At 41.7% G+C, this 14393-nt stretch overlaps 2 protein-coding genes across 2 annotated transcripts; both read left to right on the top strand.

The window, feature by feature from the left end:
* Positions 1–2804: 2804 nt before the first annotated feature.
* Positions 2805–6226, top strand: LOC139915798 (E3 ubiquitin-protein ligase TRIM39-like). Its single transcript, XM_071904510.2, has 2 exons — positions 2805–4479; positions 4895–6226. The coding sequence occupies exons 1-2, from the start codon at positions 3109–3111 to the stop codon at positions 4922–4924; spliced, it is 1401 nt and encodes a 466-aa protein (XP_071760611.2). The 5' UTR covers positions 2805–3108; the 3' UTR covers positions 4925–6226.
* A 4222-nt stretch (positions 6227–10448) lies between these two features.
* LOC144542765 (E3 ubiquitin-protein ligase TRIM39-like) lies at positions 10449–13066 on the top strand. Its single transcript, XM_078289981.1, has one exon. It carries the CDS (start codon positions 10762–10764, stop codon positions 12160–12162), a length of 1401 nt encoding a protein of 466 aa, XP_078146107.1. The 5' UTR covers positions 10449–10761; the 3' UTR covers positions 12163–13066.
* The last annotated feature ends 1327 nt before the right edge of the window (positions 13067–14393 follow it).

The following is a 14393-nucleotide window of genomic DNA, read 5'->3' as shown; positions in this document are numbered from 1 at the left end:
CATGGTGACCAGCATGCCTATGCCAGCAGAAGTGTACATAGAGGTTGAAGGTCATACCTTTCTGGTGTCAGTGGGGGTGGTAGATAGCCGAGCACATCAGGTGATCTTGGGCCATGATATCCCCATTCTCCTAGATTTGGTTCAATCATGTAGGCTGGTTAATGTGATCACCAGGTCTCAGGGGATGGCTCAGGTGCAGGTTGAAGCAGAGGATGAAGCTAAGCGGCAGTGTGAGCCAGAAACCCTGGCAGTGGGTAGCACAGGAGGATATCTCAGCACTTCCTTTCTTTGGAGAAGAGTTGTCTTTTGATCGCCCAGCACAGGTCAGGAAAAGCAGACAGCAGAGACGGCAGGAGAAGGTGACAGCGACAGTCAGAGTTATGCTAGAGGGGTCACCAGAACTAGAAAGCAGTCTGTCTATTGATCTACCAGGAGATTTAACACAGCTACAGCTGCAGATGCAGGATGACACCTTGCAGGGGGTGAGAGAGCAGGCACTGTCAGGGACAGAGGGCCTTACTTCCTTTGAGATGGGTTATTGTACCACAGATGTAAAGAGGGTGAGGCAGACCAGCTAGTGGTTCCCCAGAGTCTCAGGGAGCAGGTTTTGGAATTTGGCCACAGTGTTCCTTGGGCAGGACATCTAGGTGCCAAGAAAACCCATGAGAGGATTGTGAGCAGGTTTTATTGGCCAGGATTGCCTACACAGGTGCAGGATTACTGCCTGGCATGCCCAGTTTGTCAGCCCTCAGGAAGTAAAAACATCCCCAAGTTTCCCCTTCAGCCACTTCCCATTATAAATGTACCTTTCAGCCACATTACGATGGATATCGTGGGTCCTCTTGAGAGGACACAGGCAGGGAATAGGTTCATTTTGGTAATTGTGACTGTTCTCCAGGGCGGGAATTCCCTCAGAAATATTGACAGATCAGGGAACTAATTTCTTGTCAAACACCCTTTGGCAAGTGTACAGGTTATTGGGAATTAAGGGTATTCGGACCAGCCCCTATCACTCACAGACAGATGACCTTGTGGAGAGATACAATCGAACTCTCAAGAGCATGCTCAAAAAGTACATCTCGGCAAATGGCAAAGATCGGGACAGATAGCTTCCTTACCTCCTGTTTGCCTGTCGTTAATTCCCCCAGGCATCAACAGGATTTCCTTTGGCAGGCAGGTGCGAGGACCGCTGGATGTCCTCTGGGAGACCCGGAAAGGACCACAGGAGACGAAAGCGACGAGTGCGCTCTCTTTTGTGCTCCAGATGAGACAGAGAATGTTGAACATTGAGACAGAAACTTGAACATTGCTTCATGCTGTTTTCTTCTACACTTCATCACTTCGGGGAAAGCAGGTGCCGTCCCACACAGTGGGTTTAACCCTCTAACCCAACACAAGGGGTCTCTCATTTTATCAGTTTTCACAAAAAAACGAATGTAAATATAGGTTAGGAATTTCAGATCTTCATCATTTTTTCTACACACATGATCAGGGCTCTCACAAAATAGATTCACACACACAAAGCGGTAGAAATGTTGAGTTGTGGTGAAAAATTGAGATTTTATTGACATTGGAATTCCCATAGGAATACTATATAAATGGCTCTAAAGCCCGATCAATCTCAATACTGTACCAAGATAAAGCAACAGATAATTGCCTTTCTTTTGGAATCTATATTGTCAGAGCCCAGATCATGTGTGAAGAAAAAATTATGAAGATCTGAAATTCCTAACCTATTTTTCAAGAGGTGTTTTTATTGAAAATCAAAAAAATCATGGTATTTCACACAAGATCAAATGTGTTTGTAAAGAAGTCTATAATAATAATAATAATAAACTTTATTTCTATAGCACCTTTCATACAAGAAATGCAGCTCAAAGTGCTTTACAACAAAGAAATTACATGCACCAAGTGCTTCACATAAAACTTGATGATAATAGCGAAAATAAGATAAAGATGAGAATAGAATACATAGAATGCATCTTCACATGAAAATAGATAGAATGAGCATAAAAACAGGGATAGAATGCCATAATTAATGTAAAATAAGATGGAGAATAAAACCCACTTGATAATAATAGTAAAAATAAGGTAAAAATGAGGAATGTATAACATAAGATGGAAAATAAAACCCACTGAATAATAATAAAAATAAAGTTAAAAAAATAGCGAAGCAAAGTGCAAAAAAGAGTTTCAGGCCTGTATCAGGAAAGTCATAGCTAGTTAAAGTGTGTGTGTGTGTGTGTGTGTGTGTGTGTGTGCGCGTGTGTGTGTGTGTGTGTGTGTGTGTGTGTGTTTTAGTTGTTGACACGCATTAAAAAGGTACAGAGGTCATTTGCTCATTTGAGTACATTCATACCCATAAACCCATAAACATGCATGGAAACATGAGTGTGGAGCTATTTTTCTCATCATTTCTCCCTGACATCACATTGGAGAATCATTTTCATCATTATAATTCATTTTTACTTGAGTCTATCTGGCCCCCAAGTGCAAAAATCATGGGAACCTATATTTACACAAGATATTTTGTGAAAACTGATAAAATAAGAGACCCCTTGTGACTAACTACTAACAATAGTATATTAGGAAAAACCTACACTGTGGCCTCATACTTTGACCATTTTTTTTAATTCCAACAGATTTGTGCTCAGCTTAGCTATTACTTTAAGTGCTGCAAAGGAAATTTTCCACCGTGGACATGTATGGGTTAATTTTGAAGCGTGACATTGCTCCACCCCTTAATCTGCTTCACTCAAGACAAACCAGGAAACAGGCTGTCATTATTCCTCTCCTCACTGAGAAGAGACACACACACCGAGAGACAGACGATAAGATTCACCTTCAGACCAAACCCACAACTTCCACTGAGGGAGGACAGCTACAGGAGGGAATACTGGGAATACTGGAATACTGGAATACTGGAATACTGCCACTTCAACCTGCTGCTGACTCTTCACACTGAACAGGAGATTTACAGAAACACGACTCAAAATGAAAGTAACTTCCAGGGAACTTTCTAGAGGAGGGAGTGCTGCCACAACTGGCTGACTCACTTCCTGTTTGAGCCGTTTGCCTGGTGAGATTTCAGCTTCACTCAGAGAGAAAATGTCTTCCATATCAGAGGAGGATCTCTCCTGTCCCGTCTGCCATGACATCTTTAAAGATCCTGTCGTCCTGTCATGTACCCACAGCTTCTGTAAAGCCTGTCTGCAGAGCTGGTGGACAGAGAAACTAATACATGACTGTCCAATTTGTAAGAGAAGATCTTCAAAGAATAATCCACCTGTTAGCTTGGTGTTAAAGAAGCTGTGTGAGGCTTTCTTACTGGAGAGAGATCAGAGAGCTTCAGCAGGATCTGAGCTTCTCTGCAGTCTGCACTCTGAGAAACTCAAGCTCTTCTGTCTGGACCATCAGCAGACAGTGTGTGTTGTCTGTCTGCATTCAAAAACACACACCAACCACAGAATCAGACCCATCGATGAAGCTGCACTGGATCACAAGGAAGAAGTTCAGGAATCACTGAAGCCCTTAAAGGAGAAACTCAAGCTCTTTAATGAAGTTAAAGGAAACTGTGATCAAACAGCAGAACACATTAAGGTCCAGGCCCGACACACAGAGAGGCAGATTAAGGAGGAGTTTAAGAAGTTTCACCAGTTTCTGCAAGAGGAAGAGGAGGCCAGGATCGCTGCACTGAGGGAGGAAGAGGAGCAGAAGAGTCAGATGATGAAGGAGAAGATTGAGGGTCTGAGCAGAGAGATAGCAGCTCTTTCAGACACAGTCAGAGCCATAGAGAAGGAGCTGAGAGCTGAAGACGTCTCGTTCCTGCAGAACTACAAGGCTACAGTGGAAAGAGTCCAGCGCCCCCTGCTGGAGGATCCACAGCTGGTCTCAGGAGCTCTGATAGACGAGGCCAAACACCTGGGCAACCTGAGCTTCACAGTCTGGGACAAGATGAAGGAGATGGTCTCCTACACTCCTGTGATTCTGGACCCAAACACTGCCCATCCAGATCTCATCCTGTCTGAAGATCTGACCAGTGTGAGACATGGAAAGAGACAGCAGCTTCCTGAAAACACAGAGAGGATTGACCACTTCTACTCTCTCCTGGGCTCTGAGGGTTTTAACTCAGGAATTCACAGCTGGGATGTTGAGGTTGGAAACAGTCCAGACTGGGGTCTGGGTGTGGCAGCAGAGTCTGTCCAGAGGAAAGGACTCATACGGTCTGGATTATGGAGGATAGGGTTCTTTAATGGTGTATACACAGCATTCTCCCCACCAGATCCAGTCACTCTTCTCCCAGTGAAGAAGAAGCTCCAGAGGATCAGACTGCATCTGGACTGGAACAGAGGAAAACTGTCATTCTCTGATCCGGATACTAACACACACATACACACCTTCACACACACCTTCACTGACAGGCTGTTTCCATACTTTAACACTGATGAAGTACTCCCTCTGAAGATTTTACCAGTGAAGGTACCCAGCTTCGTATTTTTCAAAGAAATCCAACTGCCATCAGCGGGTGTACTCCACCATTGAAAAAGAGGCTCTTGCTCTTGTGTTGGCCCTGAAACACTTTGAAGTTCACGTCGGCTCTCCAAACTCGCCCACTGTAGTCTATACTGACCACAGTCCGCTAGTTTTCATCAATCAAATGCGAAACACTAATCAGAGATTAATGCGTTGGGCATTGTTCCTTCAAGCTTTCAACGTGGAGGTCAAACATGTCAGGACAGGGACAATGTTTGGGCCGACACTCTGTTGCGCTGTTGAGTTTTGTCTGTGTGTGTGAATAATGTCTCATGTGGGACTTCCATGATTCACCATGTTAGGATGGGGGGGTTACATTTGCCCCTCTGCTGTTTATTTTGTTTTTGCTCTCTCTCTCTAGTTCTCCCCAGGTTCCTTGACAACTGATTGAGCACACCTGGAACATCTTACAAGGCCTATGAAAGGAAGCCTGTGGAGAAGGAGAGAGGGCGGCACTATTTTCTTCCCGTTCTGTTGCCATGTTAAGTTTAGTTGCTTTATTATTTGGGTTGGATGCCTCAGGTAGTCCAGTTTTCCGGGTTCAGTTTACTTCAACACATGTTTTGGTAGTTTAAGGGGAGGCTCTGGGTTCACACGGCCCATTGCGTGGCCGGCCCAGTGTCTTCCCCTCCTTTTGTTAATTTTGCTCGGGACCTCCAACTCCCCTTTTTCCCCATTATTTAATTTTGCTTAAACCTCCTCTTTTTTTTGGTAATCAATGATTTCTATGCTTTTTGCAAACTTACGGTGGATTTTTGTGCGTTTATGGTCTGTAGTGGAGCCTATGACAATTGACTTTAACAAGGCCGTAACACATAGTGATGATGATGATGATGATCTGCAGGGTGGTGGACTCTCTGGAAATCCGCATGAGAGCCATTACAGACTGAGATAAAAACCTAGAATATGTTATTCTAATACATCATTACTATATTCTTTCAGAATAAACTGAAAGACTGGCCTTCAAACACATTGACACAGACATGTCATGTGGCAGGAAGAGCCCCAGCACTCTGTCTTTGTAATCAATGTAACTATAACAAGTGTGAAATATGATTAATCTAATGTGTATGCATTATGGTCAAAGGTTAAGTAGTTTCTTGTTATGAGTGCTGTGCCTTTAAGGTAAGGAAAGACGTAGTACAGTAGACTGACACAGAAACCCTGTAATATGGCCAACAGGTGTTTGGCCAAAGCACAAACAGGTATGATAAAAACATGAATTAATGTTTTATGTTGTGCACCTGCAAAAGTTGCAATTGAGTCATAACAGGTCTATAAAATCTGATGAGACCCTTCTTTGCCCCGTTTTGGATCCTTATCACCGAGGACGGACCGTGTCTATCTGGACTAACCCCCTTTCTTGGACTTTCGGACTTAGCCTCTGGCGAGAAGAAGGATTGGAAACTCGTGGAAACCTCAGATAAAAACTTGAAAACTTTGATAAAACTTGGACTATTTGACGCTTAAACATTTTAAAACGTTTCTTTTGAATTATCATTATCTAAATCCATTTTCATTTTTATATTTTTGCATTTCATTCATTTTATCCATTTCACTCATTTTAAATTTTTGAACCTTTATGTACCATACTCATTATATCTGGTATACTTTTGTACAACTAGAAGGAAAAGCTTTTGGGTTGTGAGTTAATTCTTTCACTTTGCTTAATAAACCGCTACGCATATTGATTTAAAACCCAGACACTAGAATCCTTGTTTTTTTGTGTGTGATTTACTGTTATCAGCCTCACAATCGCTTTGAGATCATTTAAGTCCGAGCTCTCACCACAGGTCACGGTAACGTATATTTCCTCATGAGCGTTCACCAGAATGCTCCAAATTCCACGTGTTTATACCTCCAGAGGGTCCGGGATTAATTGATATTATATTTGCATCTAATTTGCGTCTGAAATCTGGGGCGTGAGAGTGCTACGGGAAGTGTTTGACATATACTTGATCTATGTAATGAGGTATGTCACATTTGGGCACTGCCCGCGCAGCAAGTAAAAACAGTATAGGTCTTTTAAAAAGGGAGTATTTTTCACTTTTCTTACAATTTTATATCATTAACTTGGCTCTAAGTCTATCTTGAGTCAACGAACACACCTGGGAAGTTCTCTCATGCAAAAATAATTAAAAGTAATTAATTCTCCAGTGCCCCTCTCCCACCTAAAGGGCAGCTACAGGCTCCGCCCCCTCCAACACTGCCAGACAGTGGCCCCGCCCCACTCTTCACTTAGCCAACCACAAGGAATGTGACACTGTGGCTTGTTCATCTCCTCAGCCAATCACTGCTGAGTTTACCTGACTGCTCTATTGAGTTTCCACCCTTAAAACAGCACTATTCAGACTGTTCAGACAGCACACATGATGGTAACAGTGGAGATTCTGGGACTTTTTTAATGCGGGGTGGGGGGTGTCGAAGGACCATAAGCATAAAAATGAGGTTGAGAGTTAAAATGAACTATAATGCAACATACAGTAGAGCTGAACAATTCATCTAAAAAAAACTAATCGAAATCACAATATGAACCTCTGCAATTTTCAAATGGCAGAGGCTGGAATTAATTTCTTAAGAGAGAGTTTCGTCCAAAATGGATTTCTAAACAAGGAGTTTCAGAGCTGCAGGTAATCTTTGGTCCACGAATCAAAACCTTTCATCAGAATCAAACTCAGTAGATCCTGCACACTGACATCTATTTTTCTTAACAAAATTGCTTTTCTTTAAGATAAGATAAGATGCACTTTTTTGATCTCCTAGAGGAAATTCGGGTGTCACAGCAGCAATGTACAGTACAGTAGCAGAACAAGGAGAATGTAATTAAAAAAATAGAAGAATAGTGCAGAAAAGATATAGGCAATGTACATAAACAATATAACAATATAAATATAAAATGGTTAAAAAGTGTCTCAATGTGCAACCCTCCTACTACACAGTTTTTAATACCAGTGAACAACGTGGCCTCACCGTAGAGGAGCTTGTCAGTTTTTTTACCAGCTCTTGCACAAATATTTTAGATTCTGTAGCTCCAATCAGATATAAAAAGTGAAACCTTCTTCTCTGCATGGTTGAATGAAGAATTAAGGATTTTAAAGAGACAATGCAGGAAGGCAGAGCGCAAATGGAAAAAGGATAAAAACAGTGTTTCCCTTGCTTCTCTAAAAGATCTAATGTTCACTTATCAATGTACAATCAAAGAAGCAAGGAACGCCTATTTTTCTGAACTGATAGCTAAACAGGGTCATAATCCCAGAATCCTTTTTAAAACCGTAAATTCTGTGATTGGTCCCCCGCCTAGCCAGCCAGTTGAATCTTCCCCAGAGAGATGTGAAGAATTTCTTAATTACTTTTGTAACAAAAGAGCGGAGATTCGGCAGCACTTTAACACTGAATTCAGAGAGCTTGATGTTGACTCCTGCCCACCTTCAACATTAACCCACTTCAGTGTAATCTCTCTGTCTACCCTGGAACGCACTGTTGCACTTTCAACATCATCCACCTGCCCTTCAGACTGAATTCCCACTTGGTTTTTAAAAGCTGTATTTCAGACGGTTGGTCCAGATATTTTAGCCATTATTAACTGCTCTCTGTCTACTGGTATTTTCCCCTCCTATTTTAAACATGCCACTGTTTACCCCCTTTTAAAGAAGCCCTCTCTAGATCCCTCTGTTTTAAGTCATTTTAGACCCATCTCCAAGCTGCCATTTTTATCGAAGATTTTAGAAAAAATCGTCTCCACTCAACTGATTTCTTTTATGAACAACAATCAAATTTTTTGAAAAATTTCAATCTGGTTTCCACTCCCTACACAGCACTGAGACTGCTCTGGTCAAGGTCACCAATGACTTACTGCTTGCAGCCGACACAGGCCTGTACTCCATTTTAATTCTCCTTGACCTCAGCTCAGCCTTTGACACGGTGGACCATAATGTCTTAATCAGCCGTCTGAAGGACTATGTTGGCATCAGTGATGTGGCTCTGGATTGGTTCATCTCCTATCTGTCGAACAGGTCCTTCTCTGTAATGCTTGGACATGCCTCCTCCTCTTGTGCCCCTCTCTCTTGTGGAGTCCCCCAGGGTTCTATTTTGGGTCCCCTCTTATTCACTATATACATGCTACCCCTGGGGCAAATCATGCGTAGGCATGACATCGATTTACTTTGCTACGCGGACGACACCCAATTGTATGTCCCGTTAAAGCCTGGTACCACCGATGTCTCTTCTATTATGTCCCGCCTTACTGAAATTAAAAATTGGATGTCCAAAAATGTCCTGCAGTTGAATGACTCCAAATCAGAATTCATTATAATTACCCCCTCTGGCCCCAGCAGTAGCAGCGTTAACAATCTCTCCTCTAGTCTGGGTGCCTTATCTAATAATGTTCGTAAAGAGGCCCGCAACCTGGGTGTCATTTTTGACTCAGAGTTGTCTTTTGATGCTCAGGTGACCAAAGTGGTGCAGTCCTGCTTTGCCCAACTGAGACAGCTAACCAAGATCAGGTCTTTCCTTTCCTCTGCAGAAAAGGTCATCCATGCTTTTATCTCCTCCAGACTTGACTTATTGCAATGTGCTTTATTCTGGTATCAGCAGGCGAAACATCCAGAGACTGCAGTTGATACAAAACGCTGCTGCCAGGCTTTTAACACGTACTAAGAGAAGCGACCACATTACACCAATCCTTGCTGCCCTTCACTGGTTACCTGTGAGTTTTAGAATTGATTTTAAGATTTTACTGTTTGTTTTCAAAGCCTTGAATGGTCAGGCTCCTGCCTATATCTCTGATCTGCTAACTCCCTATGAGCCTGATCGCTGCTTGAGATCCTCCAGCAGGGCCCTACTGATGGGTCCAAAATCTTGACTTGTCACTAAAGGTGACCGGGCCTTTGCTGTTCGGGCCCCTCAGCTGTGGAACTCCCTGCCTGGGGATCTCAGGCAGGCAAACTCAGTATCCTCATTTAAATGTCTTCTTAAGACTCACTTTTATCTTATGGCTTTTTCTTAACTGATGGTATTTGTTGTAACTTTTTAAATTATTTTATCTTGTTTATATCTTAATTTTTGGATCTTATCTACTTTTATTATCTGTTTTTATTGTAAAGCACTTTGTAACTTTGTTTTTGAAAGGTGCTATATAAATAAAGTTGTTATTATTATTATTATTATTACTATCCTAAAACGGCTTTTGTGTTTGGGGTCAAATTGACCGCAGCAATTTAAACCTACAAAACATGAATTGTATGGGAAAGTTCCCTCAGTGTCAGTCAAAACAAAGAGAAAGAAAATATGTGTACAATTTTTATATTTTCTCAGGTTTTATAAGGCTTTTGTGACCCCAAACAACACCGCTGTATACAAAGTGTGTACAGGACCTTGAAAACGTATCATCATGTTAAATTTTATGTTTACCAGTTTTCCCCATGAAATTAGGAAAAGTCATGAAATATGAAGCTGGAAAAATAATGTTCATCATGTTTTGACAGACGTTAAATGTAGAATGGGGTCAAACTGACCCCAAACATAACAGGAGGGCTAAACAATTTTAAAGTTCTAAAAAATGCATGACAACGAAAACCTGTGATGATATAAATCGCAGTTTAAATTGCAATGGCAATATTCTGTAAAATACTGGATGGACTAGATGTGAAATATCTGGAAAAAATGAAACATAACTTCAACATCTGTCACTCTTTTTTCTGTCTAAAAGGAAGCCTTGGTCACTTAAAACAACACAATCTTACATTTCAGGCAATTTCAATGTGTCAATCAAAGTTAAACAGCCAATGACATACAAGAAAATTTGGGGTGGCACCAAGGGTGGCCGTGATTGGCATGTCAAAGCTCCGCCCCTTATCTGCTTCACCCGACACAAACCAGGAAACAGGCTGTCATTCTTCTTCCTCTCCTCACTGAGAAGAGACACACACACCGAGAGACAGACGATAAGATTCACCTTCAGACCAAACCCACGACTTCCACTGAGGGAGGACAGCTACAGGAGGGAATACTGGGAATACTGGGAATACTGGAATACTGGAATACTGGAATACTGCCACTTCAACCTGCTGCTGACTCCACACACTGAACAGGAGATTTAGAAAAACACGACTCAAAGTGAAAGTAACTCTCAGGGAACTTTCTAGAGGAGGAAGTGGTGCCACAACTGGCTGACTCACTTCCTGTTTGAGCCGTCTGCCTGGTGAGTTTTCAGCTTCACTCAGAGAGAAAATGTCTTCCATATCAGAGGAGAATCTCTCCTGTTCTGTCTGCCATGACATCTTTAAAGATCCTGTCGTCCTGTCATGTAGCCACAGCTTCTGTAAAGCCTGTCTGCAGAGCTGGTGGACAGAGAAACTAATACATGACTGTCCACTTTGTAAGAAAATATCTTTACACGGTGAACCACCTCGTAACTTGGTGTTAAAGAACCTGTGTGAGGCTTTCTTACTGGAGAGAGATCAGAGAGCTTCAGCAGGATCTGAGCTTCTCTGCAGTCTGCACTCTGAGAAACTCAAGCTCTTCTGTCTGGACCATCAGCAGACAGTGTGTGTTGTCTGTCTGCATTCAGAAACACACACCGACCACAGAATCAGACCCATCGATGAAGCTGCACGGCATCACAAGGAGGAACTTCAGGAATCACTGAAGCCCTTAAAGAAGAAACTGAAGCGCTTTTATAAAGTTAAAGGAAAATGTGATCAAACAGCAGAACACATTAAGGTCCAGGCCCGACGCATAGAGAGGCAGATTAAGGAGGAGTTTAAGAAGCTTCACCAGTTTCTACAAGAGGAAGAGGAGGCCAGGATCGCTGCACTGAGGGAGGAAGAGGAGCAGAAGAGTCGGATGATGAAGAAGAAGATTGAGGGTCTGAGCAGAGAGATAGCAGCTCTTTCAGACACAGTCAGAGCCATAGAGAAGGAGCTGAGAGCTGAAGACGTCTCGTTCCTGCAGAACTACAAGGCTACAGTGGAAAGAGTCCAGCGCCCCCTGCTGGAGGATCCACAGCTGGTCTCAGGAGCTCTGATAGACGAGGCCAAACACCTGGGCAACCTGAGCTTCACAGTCTGGGACAAGATGAAGGAGATGGTCTCCTACACTCCTGTGATTCTGGACCCAAACACTGCCTATCCAAAACTCATCCTGTCTGAAGATCTGACCAGTGTGAGATGTGGAAAGAGACAGAAGCTTCCTGAAAACCCAGAGAGGTTTGACTGCAACTGGTTTGTCCTGGGATCTGAGGGCTTTAACTCAGGAACTCACAGCTGGGATGTTGAGGTTGGATACAGAACAGGCTGGGAGCTGGGTGTGTTAGCAGAGTCTGTCCAGAGGAAGGGAGACATACGGTCTGGATTATGGAGAATAGAGTTATATAATGATAAATACAGAGCACGCTCCCCATCAGATCCACTCACTGTTCTCCCAGTGAAGAAGAAGCTCCAGAGGATCAGACTGCATCTGGACTGGAACAGAGGAAAACTGTCATTCTCTGATCCTGATACTAACACACACATACACACCTTCACACACACCTTCACTGACAGGCTGTTTCCATACTTTTACACTGGGGAACAACTCCCTCTGAAGATTTTACCAGTGAAGGTCTCTGTAACAGTGGACCAGCACAGTTAGAGGTGAAGATGATGATGATGATGATGATGATGGTGATGATAATGATGATGATGATGATGATGGTCTGCAGGGTGGCGGACTCTCTGGAAGTCCTCATGAGAGCCATTACAGACTTCATCAGTGGCAGAAGACTTTATTCTAATACATCATCACTATATTCTTTCAGAATAAACTGAAAGACTGAGCTCAAACACATTGAGACAGACTGTCAGTGTGGCAGTGGAATCTGTTGTACTGTCAGAACACTTTTGTTTCAGTGTGTGCTTTGACTAACTTTTATTTTTGGGTGCAATCAATAAAATATAAATGACGGGAAAGCGGGAGGAAACATGGCTTCTGATCACTGATCACTGACTTGGGGGGCTTTTGATTTTATTATATATATAATCCAGCAATTTATTAAACAACTTAAGATGTATTAACTGGTGGACATTGTAATAATAATATTGACTTAAAATTTAATAAGTCATAAGGATAAGAAGAATGTGCTGACTTGGGTTTTTACATCATCAGTAAAAAAAACAAATGCTAATCTCCTTATACAGTAATAGTTGCCGATTAATGTAATATTTTGATTTTTGATGGGTTAGGGTTTGATGGGTTAGGGTGACGATGATGATGATGATGATGATGATGATGATGATGATGATGATGGTTGTGGTGGTGATGAAGATGATGGTGATTATGGTGATGATGATGATTATGAAGATGACAACAGTAATGAAAGGAGAATGGAAGTGAGCACATTGTCTCCAGAGTGGACAGGAGACACAGACAGGTCAAATATTCAACATAATAACCTTAATCCAACATGGATCAGCAATTTGACTCGTAGGATAATAATTGCTGCTGTTGAATTCATGGTTCATGTTATCCAGACAATATGGAACTACAAGACAATAAAGCCAGGCCACATTACATGAGTAAATTTATTTTGAGTGTTTTCAATGAACAGATTGCTCACAGATTGCTTTGTTAAGGCTCTTGTTTACATTTTTTTTTTTTTACACGCCTTGTTTCTATTGTTTGTGAAGCAACTTTTTATATGCAGCATAATAAAGACTTTAAACGACTTTTAGATTTGAAACTAGTGTCAAAAATTCAGTTATCAAGACAAAATTTTGACAATTTGTGTACTTCATCTAGACAGCATAGAGATGTCTGTAATTTCTTTTTACAAAGATTGATTGCTCCATAAGTGAAAAACTGATGTTTAAAGATGCTCTATTTCCATTGACTGCAATAGTTTACAGTTTTTGAGATAAAATTCTGAAATTTAACACACTTCATCTACCGTGACAGCAAAATTTTGTCATTTTTTTTCATGAACATTGAAGATTTATTTAGCGAGAATTTGCAGTAGCTGTTTACAGTACCGTTTACAGTAAAACATTTTGATGCACTGCGGGCTCAATTTTTGATAATTCAAAAAATCTGGCTGGATCGGTTGTGGAGGACAGTCTGGAGATGCTGTGTAGCAAGTTTGGTGTCAATTGAGCAAAAAATGTGGGAGGAGATAGGTTTAATTAGTTTTACAGTTTTTGAGAAAAACAGAGTGATGGACTTCATAATTTGCACTAGGTTGAAGTTCACAAAAGTTTCTTCACACTTGGGCCTACATTGAGGTTGGAGTTGCAAAGCTGTAGCACATACGGCTGATTTTTAATGAATTTTCAAAGTTTAGAACTTTAGACGGTTGCTGTAGCGCCACCATCAGGACTATTGGCCCCCAATTCCAGTTGAGGAAGTTTGGCATGGGACTGGACCTATGTGCAAAGTTTGGTTTATTTTCATGCATGGGAAGTTAGATTTCCTCAGAAGAAGAAGAAGAAGAAGAAGAAGAAGAAGAAGAAGAAGAAGAAGAACTACAACAACAACAACAACAACAACATTGGCAAATACAAGAGGGATAAGGAATAGATTTTATTTAAGGAGGGATCTTATGAAATTTTTCGATTTTCTAAATATGCCTTCAAGTGGCATGTTTTATGCTTTTATTTCGTTGTAAAATCGCCTAATTTCCTGTATTATGCCTCTCTAACGCTGGTTAACTTGACGCTTCCACGGGACAACAAACTGTCTGATTGGATGAGCAGCGGTTACGCAGGCGGGAGCATAAATGTGATTGGATCGGAAAGACCTTTGAACTCTGCCTTCGGGTTGAAACAACATTAAAAAATAAAACACAACGACAGCAATATGTTTACGTAAATTTACGAATTCACATTTGG

The sequence above is a fragment of the Centroberyx gerrardi genome, chromosome 18 (genome assembly GCF_048128805.1).
Source record: "Centroberyx gerrardi isolate f3 chromosome 18, fCenGer3.hap1.cur.20231027, whole genome shotgun sequence".
Taxonomy (NCBI): domain Eukaryota; kingdom Metazoa; phylum Chordata; class Actinopteri; order Beryciformes; family Berycidae; genus Centroberyx; species Centroberyx gerrardi.
Note: the sequence above shows the minus strand (reverse complement) of the source record. Positions and strands in the feature narration are given on the sequence as shown.

What these genes read in the sequence shown, in the direction of transcription:
- LOC139915798 (XM_071904510.2), top strand. Translation starts at nt 3,109, where the DNA reads ATGTCTTCCATATCAGAGGAGGATCTCTCCTGTCCCGTCTGCCATGAC. An exon ending in TGAAGATTTTACCAGTGAAG is followed by an intron (nt 4,480 to 4,894) that starts GTACCCAGCTTC and finishes CTCTCTCTCTAG; the next exon opens with TTCTCCCCAGGTTCCTTGAC.
- LOC144542765 (XM_078289981.1), top strand. Translation starts at nt 10,762, where the DNA reads ATGTCTTCCATATCAGAGGAGAATCTCTCCTGTTCTGTCTGCCATGAC.